General features: G+C 46.1%; 1 protein-coding gene across 10 annotated transcripts in view; it reads right to left on the reverse strand.

Annotated features, from left to right (window-relative positions):
• Nucleotides 1-18114, reverse strand: part of ACACA (acetyl-CoA carboxylase alpha) — a 135318-nt gene that overhangs the window by 42350 nt on the left and 74854 nt on the right. For 9 of the 10 annotated variants that reach the window (XM_066979529.1, XM_066979530.1, XM_048074035.2 and 6 more), the window contains 6 exons: nucleotides 16890-17093; nucleotides 14247-14402; nucleotides 13482-13628; nucleotides 1357-1626; nucleotides 915-1012; nucleotides 30-150 (listed from right to left, as the gene is read on the reverse strand). In XM_066979529.1, the coding sequence (XP_066835630.1) occupies nucleotides 30-150; nucleotides 915-1012; nucleotides 1357-1626; nucleotides 13482-13628; nucleotides 14247-14402; nucleotides 16890-17093 (996 nt within the window). Of the gene's footprint in view, nucleotides 1-29; nucleotides 151-914; nucleotides 1013-1356; nucleotides 1627-8967; nucleotides 10096-13481; nucleotides 13629-14246; nucleotides 14403-16889; nucleotides 17094-18114 lie in introns of those variants that run through there. The other variant, XM_066979533.1, reaches the window with a different exon arrangement.

Consider the following 18114-nt stretch of genomic DNA (forward strand, 5'->3'; position numbering starts at 1 on the left):
TTGAAGAACAGAAAGCAGTGGGGGATTACCAAGTTGATGGTGATAATACTGTCATAGGCTAAAGATGATTCTCCAGCAATCATGCCAGATCCTCTGAGGTTCTCTATTCCAAGTCCGTCTTCCTTCCCGATAATATCTGTTATCTTATACCTGAGGGAGACACATACAGCCTTTGAGTCACAAGGTCCAGTGATTTGCTGAACCGGTTTGCTACAACGAAAATGAAAAGTGACTAAATATCATTAAGGCTCAGAAGAATAATGTGCATAAAACCCATCCAGGACCAGTACACGAGCTCATTCTGCAGCCTCGCTGAGCACCACGAACAGCCCGATGTATGCGCAGTCAGAGCAGCGCTGCGAAGAACAAATGCCAAGGGAGAGGAATCCCATGAAAAGCACTCTGTCATTCCCCCAGGACGTGAGGAGCAGTCTGATTATAGAAAAAAAAAGGGCAGGAAAGGAAGAAAATGTAGCCAAAAGGAACAAAAAAATAGGACAAGAGATAACAATGCGGCTCTTTTCTTTACTTTTTGCTTTCACGGCTTCCTTCCCCTCTAGAATGCACGGAGGCCTTGGCCTTCACTCACGGATTCTTCTGTCCTTACTCTGGAGTCTACCAGAAGAGTAATTTTCAAAATTCAGACTGCAAGTCCCTGGGCAGGAATCGTCATCCTGCTGTTAGAGACTTTACCACTGCAGGACCCTCGGGGACGACTTGGACCCCAGCACGGTGCCAGCACAGCACCACCCCCAGCAAGGCACTGCGTGACACAGCTTTGCGCTCCGCTGCTCCACGTCCTGACACCGCAGAGCTATGGCTTTCCAGCTGAAGGCAAGGACATGACACGCATCACCTTCTCGCACACCCGAGGATGAACAGAAAGCTTTTCACACTGACGTGTCTGTGCCTACCTGGACTCTCCATTGTCCTCCACGTGTTCACAGTGAACTGAGTTCAGAGCACTGACTTTTTTATAGTCCTGAGGCGTCAGGTACAAGTATTTGTATCCCTGTAGGGAAAAAACAGCTTGTTCATCTCATTCCCAACGGCAGTCCCTTCCCAATCCCCAGTAACCCATCCAAAGAGAATGTTTCAAGGGAGCAGATTTTAATTTGAGAGTGATACAGACATCCTGTCTCAACCTCATTGCTCCAGCTGAGGTCAGTAAAAGCCAGGGATGCTTTCAACATTTAGCACTAATTCATTCTGGATGTCAGTCCTGCTGCCTGAGAGATCCCATACCAACTTTGGACCTAACAGTCTGGCAAACACGCGGCTCACTTCTGTTAAAAGAGGCTGTGCAAAAGCAAGGTTATTTTCTGAGCTGATCCTCTTATTCCTGTGCCTCCTTACTTTGTATGGGTCATCCGGGTCTTCCCACGCAACGTGGAACATGTGCCGAATCTCCTCGGCCAAGCCGATCCTGGCTCCGCTGTTGGCAGCCACGTAGATACGGGGTATGCCATGGGATCGGGCAAGCTCTGAAGCCCTCAGGAACAGCATGTCTTCCTGAGGCCCGAAAGAACCGATCCGGTAGGTGATGTCGTTGCCAATGACAATGATATCGCGGCCTTCTGGATACTCGGGGGTCTTGAGAGTCATTTTCCAAGCTACCATCCCAATCTGCAATCAAGGAGCAGAGAACAACAAAGTCAATACACACGTCCAAAAAGATGTGAAAGCAGGGACTCGCACAAGGGCCGCTTCCCTCATGGACCCTCATTTCTGAATTGTCTTTGGGAGCTGCGCTACCAGCGGCTCCGACACGCGCTGCCCGCGCAGAGCACGGCTGGCAGGGCTCGAGCCTTTCACGGTCACTGGAGCACGTCCTCTCTGGCTCTCTTCCTACTCAAGACATTAACACTGGCCCTGCCTCTCCCTGCTCAGGGATTTCTCACAGGCCCAAGCCGCAGCCTGCGAACGCCCCTCTCGCAGGGCGCTGTGTTCCTGCAGAGCCCACGGGTGCGGTGGATGTCCTGCACAGAGCTCCCAACCTGCCCAGGTGTCACCTCAGAGCCCCAGCACCCTGCTTCTGTCTCACCCTGCCCTCAGTTAATAACCCTTTTATTTCATAGCTACCCTCCCTTTATTTATTTGTCCTTCTTTCTTTCCTCTGCCTCTTTCCCTTTTCCTTCCCAGATACTGCGGCAGTTTCTGTCCAAACCTGCCTGGATACGTAATGTTTTTGCTGCATATTTTTCTTTTTTAAAACCACTGGGTCATCTCTTCTGGCCCATCTTATGGAGACGAGCAGCATCCGTACCCCGCGTCTCCATCTCTGAGCGGCCGCGTGTCGCTGCGCCGGGGAGCTGGCCACCCTGGAAGCCATTAACGGATGGAAATCGCAGCGTCCCCTGAAAGCCACATGCATCACCCAGTCTCCGCTTGCCCAGGGATCATAAGCTCTGAGTACACATTCCTCAAGCCGATTGCACAGCCTCTGCAATCAGGAGGGCTGAAGCTCTCATTGTGGGGACTCTGAATTCTGCACATGATGAACTAAATCGGGAGGGGGGAGAGGGGAGAGGCAGCAGATAGATATGTGCCATTTAATCCAAATCAAAATGGCACGATACACAGTTGAGATCCAATCAGCATCTGCAATAAGATATGCCATAATAGGCTCATTAAAAAAAATAAAAAAGACGGAGGAATTAATCAAAGGGTCATTGGAAGTAAAGCAGGCAGCAATCCAAAAATCCGGCTACCGACAGATCCCTCCCTCCCACCTCCTCTTTTGAGAGCTGAGATTGCAGGTTAGCAGAAAGACGGTGTTTCTGTTCACCTTCTCCTTGGTCTCAGTTCCATTCCCTGCTATTCTGACTGAGACGTCACATGAGATTAATTTGTTTGTTTGCTTCTGAATATTTGCAGATTTACCATTACCTCCTAGCACCCAACTGCAGTGTTTGGGAGAGAGAGGTACCGCCGCAGTCCCAAACACAGGAGCGTAAAGCCCTAAAGGTCAGAGGATGCCTTGCTGAAATTCTGGTATCATTGCAAAATTAACGGGAAAAGTTTTAACGTTGTAAAACAACTGGACGCAGCCGTGGTCAGACACACAGACCAAAAGCCACTCAGTACAGAGACCAGGGGGCACGCGGACAACTGGTCCAGAGTCTAGAAGAGCAACCCAATTCATCCCAAATAAGCCTACATAGCCAGAGAGGTTTCCTGGACTTCTGCTTCTCTATTACTGGACTTTTTCATAGCAGAAAAAGAAAGACCAGAGGTGAAAAAGGGAGAAGAAACATAAGCTTTGTCCTTCCGACCTAACTCCTGCAGGAAAAGAGATGCCGGGGGCTGCACGTTGTGTCTCTGACCTGACTCTCAACTAGGGGCAAGCTCGCAATTAGACACAGCAGGTCAAAGAAGTCTGCAGCTCCAAAGCCAAAGGTTTCAAGATTAGCCTCTGAGAGACAGAGGGTGCCCACCTACACCCTGCCGCCTACCGCAGCTCGTCTCGCCGCTGTTTTTGCAGGCTTATTTTCTCTCTGCCATAACTAAAACCCCAAAGCGGGCCCTAATGAAATCTTTCTGATACCACCTCAGAAAACAGTTTTAGTTATTGACAGAAACCCATGGGGGTAATATTCTCTTTAAAACTGCACCATAAACTCGCACAGAATGCTGATTTCCAGGTTTTTGTCCAAGCAGCCACCTCCCTACAGCCACGCCGAGCTCAGCCAGGAGCACACCAGGAAGCTTCAAGCACCAGCAGCCGAACACAAGCCACGAGCAACAAGAGAAACGCTCGGGCTTTGTATTCGCTAAATACCTGTCACTGCAGCGAAGATAGGAAGGCACAAAGACATTGCCAGAAACCTGCACAATGACCGCAGCACAGCGCGAGGGAAATACCAGCGTCCTCCGTTCACACGAGGCAGCTGAATTAACGCCTGCCCCAGGTCCTAGGGGACTCGTGACCAAGTCCAGGGCCGGCCCCACCGCTCTCTCTGCCCGTCCTGATGTAAGAGATTTTCTTCGCTTTCACCACCCTGATGAGTTTTGACATTAGTACAGAAAACAGACAAATTAAAAGCATTTCCTATTTAGAAAAATCACATTATAACGGAGGTCTTGCAATAGCTCCCTAGACTGAGATTATGCGCCCTCTCATAAATAAAATCCTTTCTGTTAATTCTCATTAGCAGACTAAGAAAAACTACCCATCCAGGGCACAGCAAACACAAACTCCTGAAAATAGTTTATGACTGATAAATATGGAACAACCTTATCCTGCTTCAGAAAAGAAAAAAAAAAAACAAAGCGCGTCACTTTATTAACTCGTGTGTCTTTTCGCACAGAGCTGGCTTTGTGCCATTTACCCGGTAACAAAAATCACAGGGCACAGCTCAGGATTTTTTTGGTACGAACAATTTAGGTTCTGTTCAAATTTGTGGGTAGAGGAGGACAGCTTTCTATTGCAGAAAAAAAAAAAAACAACGAGATTCTTGAGTTAACGGCAGCATGCCAAAAACTGGAGAGTTCACAGGTTAATTAGACAGGCTGAGCTAATCACCTAAGAGCGCCGTCGGAACAATAAAGGGTGACGGTAAGCGGCAGGGGCTTCAAGCCGGGCGCTTTCAAGAGCCAGCGCAGTTTGGGAGTGCGCCTCCTGCCACAGCTCTATTCCCAGCACGCCCGGGAATGAAGAAGAGAGGGAGGAAAAAATAAAAGCAGGACCCGTCTTATTTAACTGTTTTTATGTTGGCAAAATGATTTGTGCCACAGTATTTCCATAAGAAGTGGGACCATTATTCTCCTGTAGGAACACATTTGGTTTGAAAAGTATCACTGGACAGAACGTGGAAATCAAAGCGGATGAATTATTCACAACCCCCGATCAGAAGTGATCATTATTTCTGATGTTCCGAACTGTGATTAGGATTCAGTGCTCAGATGTCATTTGCTCCCTGAATAGCACCAGCAAGGCAGGACTGCCTGACACACATACATTACGCACAAGTTTTATATATATAATTTTACACACACCTTCTCCCACTAGCTCTTTGCCTTAATGCAGCCATTAACGGATAGTAAAAACATGATATTAACTAAGGTTCGTTTTCATGGCGCTCATAAACGCCGTTAGTTTGACACACAGTGTCAACACTAATCATGGCCTAAAATTAACACCAAAATTGACTTCAACATTAATTGCGCTATCGATGTGACCGGTAATACACACACTGATGCAGTTACAAATTGACTGCCAGTGGCAGCCGGGGCTGTTGACAACAGGCATCGAGGGGAATGGGGAAGCGACCGGCTGCAGGCTCCCTGCGCGAAGCAGGACGGCGCTGAGCGAAGGGAGGCCGGCGCCGGGGGGGCAGCTCTGCAGGCAGCAGGAGCCCCCCAGCCTCCTCCCTGCAGGACCTGCAACTCCTGGGGAAGCGCAGCGGACATAAAACCCGACAGAAGCTGGAACAGCCCGGTCTGCGGCGGCATCTGTGCTCAAGCCGGGCCAAGCGCGTCGTTTTTCTCTCTCACAGCTAGGATAATGTTTGAGCCCAGGTACTTTATGCCATGCTTCGTTTTATTCGTTCACCTCCAGATTTGGAGAGCTGGATGTGGGTCTCAAAGAGCCTCGAAGTAGGACAGCTGAACCTAAAGAACCCTGGCACAAAACGCTGTCTGGTTCCCGATCTGCTGCAGCTATGCCCTATGTTTTACACGCTAGAAATATACATAAAATGTAAGTACAGCTGAACGTCAGTGTGTATTACGTGCTAAAGTTACAAGAGAGGAAATGCAACAACTGTGGAGCCCGGCCCTGGGAGAGCCGCAGCTGAACATGACCAAAACCCCGTTCCTGCTGCCGTGCACCCACGCCGTGACGCTGGCAGGGCACAGGAACGCGTGCTGTTTTCCCCCTAACCAACCTCTGCCTATTCAGAAGCTAAACCAGTGTCCGCTGACCCCAGAAGGCTGATGACTGCTGCACAGCACTGGACGAGGCGTGTTTTATTAGGGGATCAAACACGTCCCCAGAAATGTTACTCGACGCGGCCCTAACTAGTTTTGTATTTCGCCATTTGAGCCTGATGCCCACAATTTCATATCTGGAGTAAAGCCTCTCTGCACTTACACATGCCCAAAAGCTGTAAAATTTTATTTTCAACAAGGACCAGCTCCCAGAAGGAGGGCACGATGGGCTGCTAGAGGCCTTCAGACTTCGTGCCTTGATAGAGAGGGGATGCCGAAGCCCAGGATTGCTCCGCTCTCTCCTTGGCTCTGAGGAAGGCGGCACTCGGCAGCCCGAGCAGCGGCCGCGGGAGGCACGGCCCAGCACACGCCGGGCAGGGCTCTCCGAGCAGCGCGGGGCCGAGCGGACGGAGCTGCGAAGAAGCGGTTCCAGGACGAGACGTGACAAAGACCCGCTCGGTAAACGGAGCTGTGAGGTAGCGGCACTGAAAGGCCGCTTGAAAGGAACGAGATGTGAACTCCTCCTGCCTGGGTTCCCTTCACCACACCAAGCGGCCCTCGGATGGCAAGGCAGCAAAGGGCTGGCTGAGGCTCACTGACAGAGGGTGGGCATGCACAGCGCCAAAAGGGAAGCTCAAAAAAGCCACTGAAGACTGCAGAATTAGTTTCTACCTCATAGATTTGTGTGCTGCAAGGTCTGAAGCTGGAACCATGTCTCTTGGGGATAGCCAAGGGCATCTTGTTGAACCCCGACCAAATTCTCCATCAAATTCAAGTTCCTGTCCAAGCCCTCAGAATTAATTGGGAGCAGCACTGCCTGCTTTTGCACCAGAACAGAAGTAGTGCTGATGAAATTTTCAAAACCAAGCAATAAATAACTTCTCCTGAGGCAGGGTGTAAAGCCTGAAAACTTGAGCTGAAATAGTTTGCATCTCGTGAAGTTGTGGATTACGGAGACCAAAGGAAAACCTTTATTAGGAGCTTTCTGTATACAGGTCTTCAAACATTCACATCAAAATACAAAAGCTGTGCTCTAGTGCTGCAGGTATTTGAGGATTTCAAAATACTTCCAGAAAACTGGGTTATATTCTTATAAACTTCTAAAATTCATCTTTTAAATAACCATAAATTCTAGCTCAGAGATGTGTATCAGAGGCTCATAACCTCCAGTTGTTAAGAAAAGCCTTTTCAAAGCTCTAACTTGTCGTATTGCTACAACATACGTGGAGCTTTTTAAAAAAAACCAGTCCTTTTTCTGTGTCTACAGCAGTGTGAGAAACAGCACGCTGAGGGTACCAACCTGCAGGAATACCAACCCCTCGAACAACTCAGGGGAGCACAGAGTACTTGTGCTTAGCTCCACAGCTCCCGTTCACTACCAGAGGCTCCACGGACCGATACAACACGTATCCATCCCAACCCCAACAGGACTCGAAAGAACCCCCACCAGTCCTATGCTCCACACACCTCCTACTCTTTAGGTTATATCAAATGATCTTGGCTTATAAGAGGGGAAAAAATAGCTTCCAGTGATGCTGGGGGACCCTCTGTTAATTTATATTGTATTCCGCTTGTCACAAGACATTCCCTCCTTTACCAAAAATAACAGTCTGCAGTCTGACAAAAACGTGCTCAGTTCCCTACCCCCACGTCTCCCGGTGACACCCGAGCGTCTCATTGAAAGGGGCTAAAATTATTCTGCCAAAGGAGGATCACCTTCTGAAATTGCACCACGAGCGTTTGAGATGAGGAGACGCCACTCGCTGTGCGGCACGGAGAGTTGTCCGGCTTCCCTGTTATTTAAACCCATTCCCACTGCCACTAGAGCCTTCGGGTCAGGACTGCTCCCAAAACTCATCAAGGAAAGGACTGGGAAACACAAAGAGAAGCAACTATTTTTACAGTAATTGTGGTGGGCTGGGGGTGGGGGAAGCGGCTGCCCAGATGTTTCCATTCCCCTTCCTGGCAATTCACTGACTGCCGCCATACACTCCCCACCTTCCCTACCTTATCTACCTGCTGGAGGTAGCCCGGCTGATGCTTTAACACCCTGTGCCTATCATAAAATGCAGGAACACGGGGTGACAGAGCAGAACATGCAGTTCAGCTATTAGGCTCTGCTTGTATAACATTCATTAGCTCCACCTGGCAGCCGCAGGCGGCGCGGGGAGCTGGCGAAGCGGTGTTTGAGCAGCCCTCTGCCCACCGCCACCCCGAGCTTCACCCGGCCAGATCTTCCCCGTTCACAGGACAGAGCGCCTGCCGCCGCTCCAGCTCATGGATCATTTCTGAACCTTACGCTACTGAGAAGGAAAAACTGTGACATCTAGTGCCAATAGGGAAAATGGCACGTTTTGCAGGGACGCTGCATGAGGCGGAGATGAAGGGAAACGTGGGGTGTTGCTGCAGGCGCTCGCTTTCTCCTTGTCCTTGAAGATTTGTTGGGTCTTCTCAGCGGATGGTGCGGTGCGGTCCTGGTGCCAAAGGATCATGGTGAAGTGTAGTCAAAACACATAAAGGGCTATAGGAAAACATTGACGCCCAGCTCAGGAATGACAAGTAATGTACTGGGTTCTCCATCAGGCTGAGGGAATTACCTTTTTACACTGAGATTTCAGCCTATATGTTAATCTGCTGAACAGAGCCATCTCCAACGGGCATTTGAAGAGGTGTCACTACGCTACAGGTTGTGTCTGCAGCAGAACTACTGCAAGGAACAAGGTTTTTAATACTGTGCGAGTTGTTGCACACTCCTGAAATCTAGCGCTGTGTGCCTGTCTGCATTCACACAATTTCGGACTCTCTGAGTTTTCCCTATTCTAGCACAGCCACGTAACTGCAGAGCACCATCAGAGGCTTCGAAGACAGGCAGGGCAGAGCCGAGCTGCCGGCGCAGCTTCCCGAGGAGAGCCGCCTGCAGAGCAGGACACTCCAAGGTGCCCGGGGCTGCTCTCACACTCTGCCAGCAGGACTCGGTGCTGCATCCTTCCAAACTCATCCCTCCCAACAGCAGAGTAGAAAGTCCCAGTCACACACCTCTACAACAAAGATCTTAGCCAGAATCATGGAAGATTGTGCCACTAAACAAAAAGGCTTCCAGATTATTTATTTATTTGTGTTAAGAATTAAACTAGCAGGAATGATAGAAGTCTTGTGCCATAATCTAGATGAGCATCCAGGCAATGGTATGAACGTAAAATTCTCTTCTTAAAAACATTTTAGAGTAAATGTAGTTATTTGTAGTCTTATGCAAATGGATTTTGTTTCCTTCCACCTACATAACCTCTGCATATTTCAATGGTTCGAGTCTATCCTACATTGGAGACAGGCTGAGCATCCTCTGGTGCTTAGTTCTTGATGTGCTCACAGTCGTGCATTAAATTATGGCCCGTTTGTCCCACAGTCTTTATTCAGTAATGCACTCCAGAGCATTACAAGGGAGCTATTGACTGGTGTTTGATTTTGCTGATAAAATACTGTCTCCTTCAGCTCTCTTCTATACCCACCAGCTCTGAAATTATTTGCAAACTGTTCTTAACTTTTTAGGGCTGCGAATTCAGTCTTGTCAAGTGTGCTGGCTTAGTGAAGTTTTATGGTAGCAGGCAGAGCTTATTGGAACAATCTTGCATGTAAGCAGAGGTGCCAAAGCAGCCAGATCAGTAATAGAGGGCACACAAGAAAGGGTAACTAGAGACCGGGAGACGGTTCATGAGCTTAGTGTGAAGGATCCGGAACAAACACCATCTAGCAGAGAGCTCCAGGCAACGTCCAGGATTCTGTCTGCAGTCCAAAGACACAGCAGATGCGTTTCAGCAAGAACTCTGGCTGCACTGCGTGGGCAAGGGACTGGAAAAAGGCCCCGCATTAGCGATGTCTTCTGGGCTACGAGAGCAGCCGGCCCGGCCAGCAGCACTGCAAGCTCCCCCGCGTGGCCGTGACAAGACACGGGATCCTCTGCTCAGAAGGAGCAAGCACTGTCTAGGAATAAATAGCAAGTTGTATTTTCATGGTCCATTAAGTCCTTGGCTTCTTTGTTGAGACTACTAGCAAAGAGATAATTACTGCCAAATGAGGTGGTGGGTTACATGAAGTGGTCACAAGCTAAGCGGAGAAAAACCTCTTGTATTGTGAAAGTTCTTGATACTTCCCATTTCACAGATTTTCCTGAAAACACAGACAAACAGCGTCAGCCAGGTTAGCCCAGAACACTGCTTGCAAACTCTGTGAGGATGGGAGACTCCCAGCTTCAAGCTCTCGCTCTGCGCCCCGTATTAGAGCAGGGATTGCAACTTCGGTTGTTGACATCCAGTTGAACACGCTGACCACAAATCTCCTGGATTTTATGCCGGCTTCTCAATTTCGCCAGCTAGCTAAAACAATTAGGGCACTCAGCTGAGCTGAATGCTTTAAGAGGAAGAGTGCCTTGACCCCTTTTCACATAGAGAAAGTGTAACTGTTCAGACCGTGTAGCACAGCCCCAACAGAAAAGACAAGCCCTACCTCGGCACAGCTGATACCGCAATGGTAAGGCTCTCACTTGCACAGGGGAATAGTTTGAGTGGGGGGAATGTGTTTGAGTCTCTGATCTAAAACACGTACAACAGTAATAAGAGCCTGAATGCACTAAACAGCAGCTGTATTTATGACAGTCAGAAATTTCTTCTTTAGTAAGAAATACACAATGTACCTCTCAAAAGATTTTGGTTTCAGAAAATCAGCAACTTTTGCTGGAAAAAAAAAAAAATCATATTTACTTGGAAAGTTCCTAACAAGCACTCCCACCCGGCAGCTCACTGGGGCCTGCTCTGGTGAGAGCTCCAGGCCACGGGCTCCACTGGCACTGACCATTACATGTTACTAACCAAAACTGAGGGAATAAACACTGTATAACATGATAACACTTATTTAGCAAGTATAATTTCAAAGACTCTTAAAACATGTTTGTTTAAATTATCCTCACAGCACCCCAAAGTACTCCCGTTGTATTAGGATATGACCAAACCGAGGCAGTGAAAACTCTGACTAAGGCTACCAAGCAAGCCACTGCAAAGCTTGGCAACCTCAACTTCCCCTCGGTAGTCCTTCCTTGGGAATCACCTCCGCTGTACTCAGTGTGTATGGGCTTTTAGCATTTTGAAGTCAAATACATCTACCTGAGGACAAAACTTCTCCCTGACAAATTCAGATCATTTTAGAGAGCCAACGAAACATGCCATGTTTTGAGAATGGTTCACCGTTGTATTGCATGGAAGATGTGCAGAACCAACATTTTTTCTCCAGCTCCTCACGGCATGTCTCCTCTCCCTGTGCAGTACCACCAGCTCCTGCCACACAGATGGATTACTGCAAGGATCTTCACTCCCTGGCGGATAAGATGCTGTGTTTCTCTGCCCAGCTGCTGTGCAGACTGATCACAAAAAAGCAGAATGGATCCACTTACAGCCCTAACAAAGGAAAGGCTCATGCCCTGCATTTAGCTAGCGTGCTGTCCCTTCCTCCACCCCTGCAGCCATCTTCATGTGGAAGAGAAGCTCCAGTGCACGTTTGTGAAAATTTGTTTCCTCAGCCAAACGAAATTAAACCATAAAAGCCTGAAGTCGGCTCATCCTGATAAAGAAAGTGCAGCAGGGAGGAATGAATCTGTTCGGCAGCTCGTCACCCCTTGAATGTCACCTGTCCTTCAGCCTGCTGCTGGAACCTCTTCCTCAGATTGACCGCTCTCACGTGTGAATGAGCGCTATTGTGTGCAGTGGCTATTGGTAACAGAATTCAATACTAACGCCTCAAACCTCATTCCAGCTGCACATGGTCCTACAGTAACTCGTCCAGGTGCCGACAGGCCTGGCTGACAGCTGAGCACGAGCAGCTTTTAGCGGCGTGGCTCTGGGGGAGCGCGCGGAGCAGCTCTCGGTTCCACCTCGCTGGGCTTCCCCGTGACAGAACCCGGGGCTGGGACTTCCACAGCCAGCCCCTCACCTCCTTTCTGGGAAGCCGTTAAAAGGCAGGTTACAATTTGCCATATACCTCCATGAGAAACGATCTTCAGCAGACTGAAAAATGTGGAAAACGTTGTGTTTTATAATCTTCTGCCTTACTTTCCAGTCACTCAACCCCTCGGCCTACCCGCCACAGAAGGGCCTGCACCCGTGCCCGAGATAGCAACACCACGCACACCACTACGGACAGGTCATTTGTTTTCGGATTGAGCACAACTAAGTCTACCAAGGGTTAAAAAAACTCCTAATTTTTTTTTTGGTGGTCTTTGGGTGCAGAATCTCTTATAATAAGACTATTTGTATTCATACTGGCAGAGTAAACACTACATGTTCATGCCCAGGCAGCTCTGTGCTTGTAATTTCAGCAAGAACAGAGCTACATCCCTGAGGGACTTTGCTATTTCCCTAGCCACCATCCACTCAAACGCTGAATGAGAGCACAGAAAGAGGGAAAGATGATGGCATAAGCCTCCACAGCACCGCAGCCTCAGCTTTCACTAAGAATGCAGGGAATCGTTCATTTCATGTATAATTATACTAGTTAAGACATTTTTTCTATAGGCCAGCAAAAGACAAGGAAGTAGTGTTCCCACAGTCACCATTTACTGATTAGGTTCAATCTGAAAACATGATTGTCAAAACCTTCCCCTGACAAGAGACATGTAATAAATATAAATAAAAAACCCTATTTCCTCTCATCACTAAACTTGATGTTTTTGATGTAAGAATAGAACTTTGGCAAGTCTTAGATATCTAGTAAAAGGCACTGTTCAACAGTGCCAAAAAAAAAAGAAAAAAGAAAAAAAGAAAAAAAAGTAAAAAATTATTCCATCACTTAGAACTGTTCAAATTTAAATTACTGCAGAAACATTCATTTATGGAATCCCACCTAGCCTGGACAAAAAAAAAATAAACATACCTTCTACTAGTTAGCTTTATTCTTCAGCCATTTTAATGCTGCAATCTTTGGCTTGCTAATGTAAAGACACACCAGGAAAAGCCCACCACAGTACAGCCTGGTCCAGCTTGAGCCGAAGGAGTAACTCTATTACCCTGACAGCATTAGCAGCTTGTTAGTCCCAAGGAAATCATTCACTAGAGGGGGATGTTGCACACACCTTGCTAGTGCGCTACACAAATACTGCAAGGTGAGTATTCAAATGGAAAGCATAAAATTGGTTTTTCATTTTTTAAGCAAATGAAAACATTTCCATTTAGTTTTGTAAAACATATTTTGTTCAAATATAAACCCCAGTTACCTGGAATAGCTGAACGAGCACTTTTTAATTATGAAGGAAAAAATAGCATAGGAACAGGTTTGAAATGGAATCATCATTTACTACAGAGTTTAAAATACCCATTGTATGGGAGGTATTAATTTTTAATGAAACAAAAATCCCATTTTCAAGAGTGAGACTTCATCTATGAAAGACTGAATGAATAGATTTTGTGGCTGGCCTGGTAAATTTTCATTACAATTGTCAAACCCAGTCCAAGACACAATATACTGCAGGACACGGAAACAAAAGTAGTCATAAAGAAAGTGCAACTTGCCTCATTTCCTCCCGGCAGCCTGTTCATGTGCACGAGCTGGCCCTGATCATCCAACACCAACTCGGTGTACGTTAGTATGTCAGACGGCAGCGGTGGTGTTGGCAGGAATGCATGTTCATTCATCGAATCCCAGAGTTTAATCAAAGACTATAGGATGAAAAAATAAATTTTTGTTGAGAGTATCATCTGCAAACATTTTTATTATTCAATCTACTGTGAATTAGTATTCAGGACAAAACACTCTGAATCCCCCAACACCCAGTTTGACTGACAGTATTCAGCGGACATCACTTATTTTGGAATTTAAACTATGAAACAGTTTCACCCAGATTAGCATAATTCAAATTATGTGATTCAGGACAGGACCCAGCAAATCAGATACACAATCAATTCTGAAACTCATTAACACATCTAATAATGTATGACTCCTATCCTAGGCACTATCACTCCTGCACTGTCCAACCTCCTACAGAGGCCAGATAACAGGGTGGTAAAACAAAGAAACAAACGAAATGCAAGATGGTTTACATTTCAACTTCTGCTGTTAGATTTATTAATGGATCTACAGCAACAGCGTATAAGGAATCCTTTTTTTTTTTTTTTTCAAAGCAGAATCAATCCATGGTTGCATATACCCTGGGGAACCATTGCTAGGCATTCAAGGCCACTCTTTTTCCCTGACAAACAAGGATGGCAACAGACAGAAGTACTTTGCAGGTACAAAACTTCAGCACAAACCAGGAGGCCTTAACAGAGGGCACTTACCTGCCGAAACATCTCAGGAATGTCATAGACGTAGGATGTCCCTAAAGACTGTGCTTGGAATCTCTTGGACTGAAGCAGGTCCTTGGTCACGTACGGGGTATTGATCAGCATCCCATGGAGCGGCCCCTGTTTATCCCCATAGGCCTGGAACATAATCTGCAGCACAAAACACGACCAGTTACGATTTAACCTGCTGGCTCCTTAGACCTACCCCATCCGTATTTTAACAAAAATCATCTGGATATTCCAGACTGATCAGGCTTGTTTCTGTTCTCTACAAATATAATATGTTAATGCTCACATACCCTGAAACGCCGTGCTTCATCATGCATTACTACCCTTTGGAGACAGTGCTGGACCATAACGGCATGGTTCTGAGCATCATTGACTTATTACCGAATCACAGCAGAAAGCAAAGTGAGCAGAGCCACGTCCCCACAGAAACAAGCCTGTGACTTAGATGACTTCACATTCACCAGTATTTCCCCTGACACCGTATCTGTGCCGATGGATTGTGATAGCTGGGAGCAGAGAGGAGAACTCTGTTATTTATGGAGTCGAACAGCACTGCATCCGTATCTCCACTGACTGATCATGGAAGCTAGGTCAAGACTTGCATATGTCATTTGGCTTGAAGTTTTGATATTATAAGTTTAAAAGATTTTCCCAGAGTAGCAACATGAATTATCAGCTGCCATGCTTCATGGCACTATATATTCCACTCAGCCAGGACTCGGAAGGAAATCTATTTCAACTGAGAAATAAACACGAAAAGCACTGCTTAACTGGGACACCACTGTACAAATGCTGCTTAATTGAAACATGTCTGACAGAAGCAACATGATTAGTTTTTGCTGGGGTTCTTTTGTGGTTTTGTTTTGTTTTGTTTTTAACAGAATGGTGATCAGATCTAATGCTGTAAACTACAGGGCCTTTTTCTAATTGCAGGGAAGTTAATTGAAGAATTCCACACGAGAGAAAATTCAGTAAATAAACCCTATTTTAGTTTTTCGGATTCAAATTAAAGGTCATGTTCTTTTCAGTCTTCAGAAACTTCATGAAATAGTTTCTTCAACGAGAGAAATATTTATCCAGAATAACAAGCATTTGTGACAGTGCCTGTGTTAGGAAGTGTTACTGAACTTGGGGCACAATTCTCAAAACCTCTGGAAAATTTCAGATCAATTCTGCAGGAACTGGAGACGCCTGTACTGAGGTCAGCACAACCACTCGTCACTGCAGAAACTGCGGAACAAGAGATCAGGGATCCTTCTCTCACGGTCAATTAATTTTTCCATTCTTCAAAAATCATGAGTGGTACCAGGTAAGCAAGCACCTGGTACATCAGTAATGTTTGAAACCTTTTCAGAGAATTTGAATATAAGTTCAAAATAACCCTCTGAAAAAACAGGAAAATATATACAGACACAAACCCTCCTACTAAACCTCTGTCATAAAGGGGAAATCTATCAAAGGTGCTCAGAAAGCTTGAAGGTGTCTTTTTTTTTTTTTTTAAAGACAAACCTTCCTCTCAGCTACTCAAACTATTAATTGAAGTAATTCTTATCAGTAGAATGCTTAAATAGAACTGGTTTAATATCCCGAAAAAAATCAAATATTGGAAAAGTTGCTAAAAGCTGTACACACGCAAGCACAATCTTCTACCCTTAAAAAAGCAGAAAGCTCATCAGAGACAGAGTTTAAGAGAAAAGGTGACCTTCACAAGTGACTAATGGAACTTGAGGGTCAAGATCAGCTACTAGAGATTATTAAAACGCCCTTTTCTTTCCTCATCTCCACTCAAAAGCAGAAATGAAGCAAAGCATACGGACACTATCTGTTCTAGGATCTCCAGAACTGGACAGGCTGTGCAGCCAGGCAGCTTGCTGGAAAAATTTAAATGGAGAAGAGGGGGAGAAAAGGTGACTCAGCACTCTGCTTTCCACATGAACACTGCCCAAGTGATTTATTCTGTTGCTAGCACTGCATGGCAGAGAGATTATTAGAGAGGGAGATGTAAACATTTCTGTATTTAAATATTTTTCACGTATCCTCTGGTCCATGTATTTTAGCATATGCAAGTATTTGAGTTAACCACAATATTCCTGTGCCATGAAAAGCACAAAGACCTGAATAGCCACAACGGTTACAAAAGAGCCTATTATGCTTAATAGAAATGACATAAAGGCACCTTCAACCGTTTTATAGCATCCTACCCAAGTCATTTCCTATACCTTTAGAATTTAGAATAAAGTTCACAGATTTTCTCTACTTATTTAGGGAAACATATAATAAATAGTATTTTTGATTATGGCCTGCAAGATGAGCATCAACGGTGATTACTTTTCTATTACTTTTTTGAGCACTCTGCCACAGAGGAAAACAGATGTACAAATACCTCAAGGTATACGCAAAACAATTAGAGGACATGCACTTTTACAAAACTTAGTGCATTTTGCACACCTACATGCCTCTTGCAAGATTGTCTTCACGATACATTCTCCTTTCTATGGCAAAGTTGCATGGCAATTCTATATTACCTGGAAACACAGCAAACCACGGAAGAGCTTTTTCAGGTATAATATGCCCCCCCCCCCCCCCAACACTTTGTTCACAAAACAATGGAGCCATATGGAAGCACACCTGTGCTGTCCTGGAGTCCGTTACTTCTTTGTACAGACTGATGTCCAAGTAGTAGCCTGACTCGTTGGTCAGGAAGAGACGGATGGGAATTGCCTTCCCGGTCGGTGTCAACCGAATGTTGATCTTCAGCTCGGCTTGGAGGACGCGGAGTTTCCACAGGCGACTCCCGTAGCGCATCACCATGCTCCGCACGGATTCTTCAATCTTAAAACACACAAGAAGAACGTCCCTCACTTTCAGGACACATCCACCACTTCTGTCCCTCCTCTGTTCTGCTGCTCCAAGGGGCACCCAGCGCACAGGAGGGGCACCAGAACAAAGAAGATCAGAGCTCCAAGCCACAGCACGTGTCCCAGGCTGTTACCGGACCCCAGTGGCCCGTCCATTCTCACCCTAACAAGCCTTGAGACAGACAGGAGTTCAACTCAAATTCCAGGGACCACTGAGGTACAGGGCCAGCACTGGATCCCCATCCTTTTTTCCTCCTGGCACCACGTACCCCAGCCAAGCACAGCATGCCTGCTGCTTCCCCTTCATTGACCTTTCTTCCTGCAAGTATAGCTCACAGCTACGAACTACAAAATGCAGAAAGTGAAATCCCTGACAAACAGTTATGTAGCACTTATACGCACAATAATCATGTTTCATGGCACATGCGGTACTGTGCTTTAAATCAACAAAGTAATTACTACTTGGAGCTTGGCCTTCTGGTGTTCTATTAAACTTCATAATATACTACTGTTGGCAAATAGTGCATATTAAAAGAAGGCAATTTATAGTCTGCTTTTAACATTCTTTCCAAAAAAGTCCCTTTTCCACAGCTGCTCAGGAAAAAGCCATGGCATACACTTGAAGGGGCTTCCAGGGGCTGCGTATCCCAGGTTCCTCTGAAGTGCCTGAGAACTGAAGGCTCTGGATGACCTGAGAGAGGAGTTATTCAAAATGCTATGAAAAAAATAAGTATAATTTCAAATACAAAACCTTGATTTTGATAAACTGGTTCTTAATTTAAACAGAGGAAGTGAACTGCATTGTCCAAAGGACAATTCCTTTTTCTAGGAATAACACTGCTAGTTCTAAAATCTCACGCTTAATACTCATTCATAGATTGGTAGAAAAGCTTTCCTCCTCCTCTACTTCTGAAGAGGTTCCTCACTTGAAATACGCTAATTGTGTGCCTTAACTAGCAAAAACAAAAACTATGCTCTCTGCTTTTGAAAAAAGT

The sequence above is a fragment of the Anser cygnoides genome, chromosome 18 (assembly GCF_040182565.1).
Source record: "Anser cygnoides isolate HZ-2024a breed goose chromosome 18, Taihu_goose_T2T_genome, whole genome shotgun sequence".
Classification (NCBI taxonomy): domain Eukaryota; kingdom Metazoa; phylum Chordata; class Aves; order Anseriformes; family Anatidae; genus Anser; species Anser cygnoides.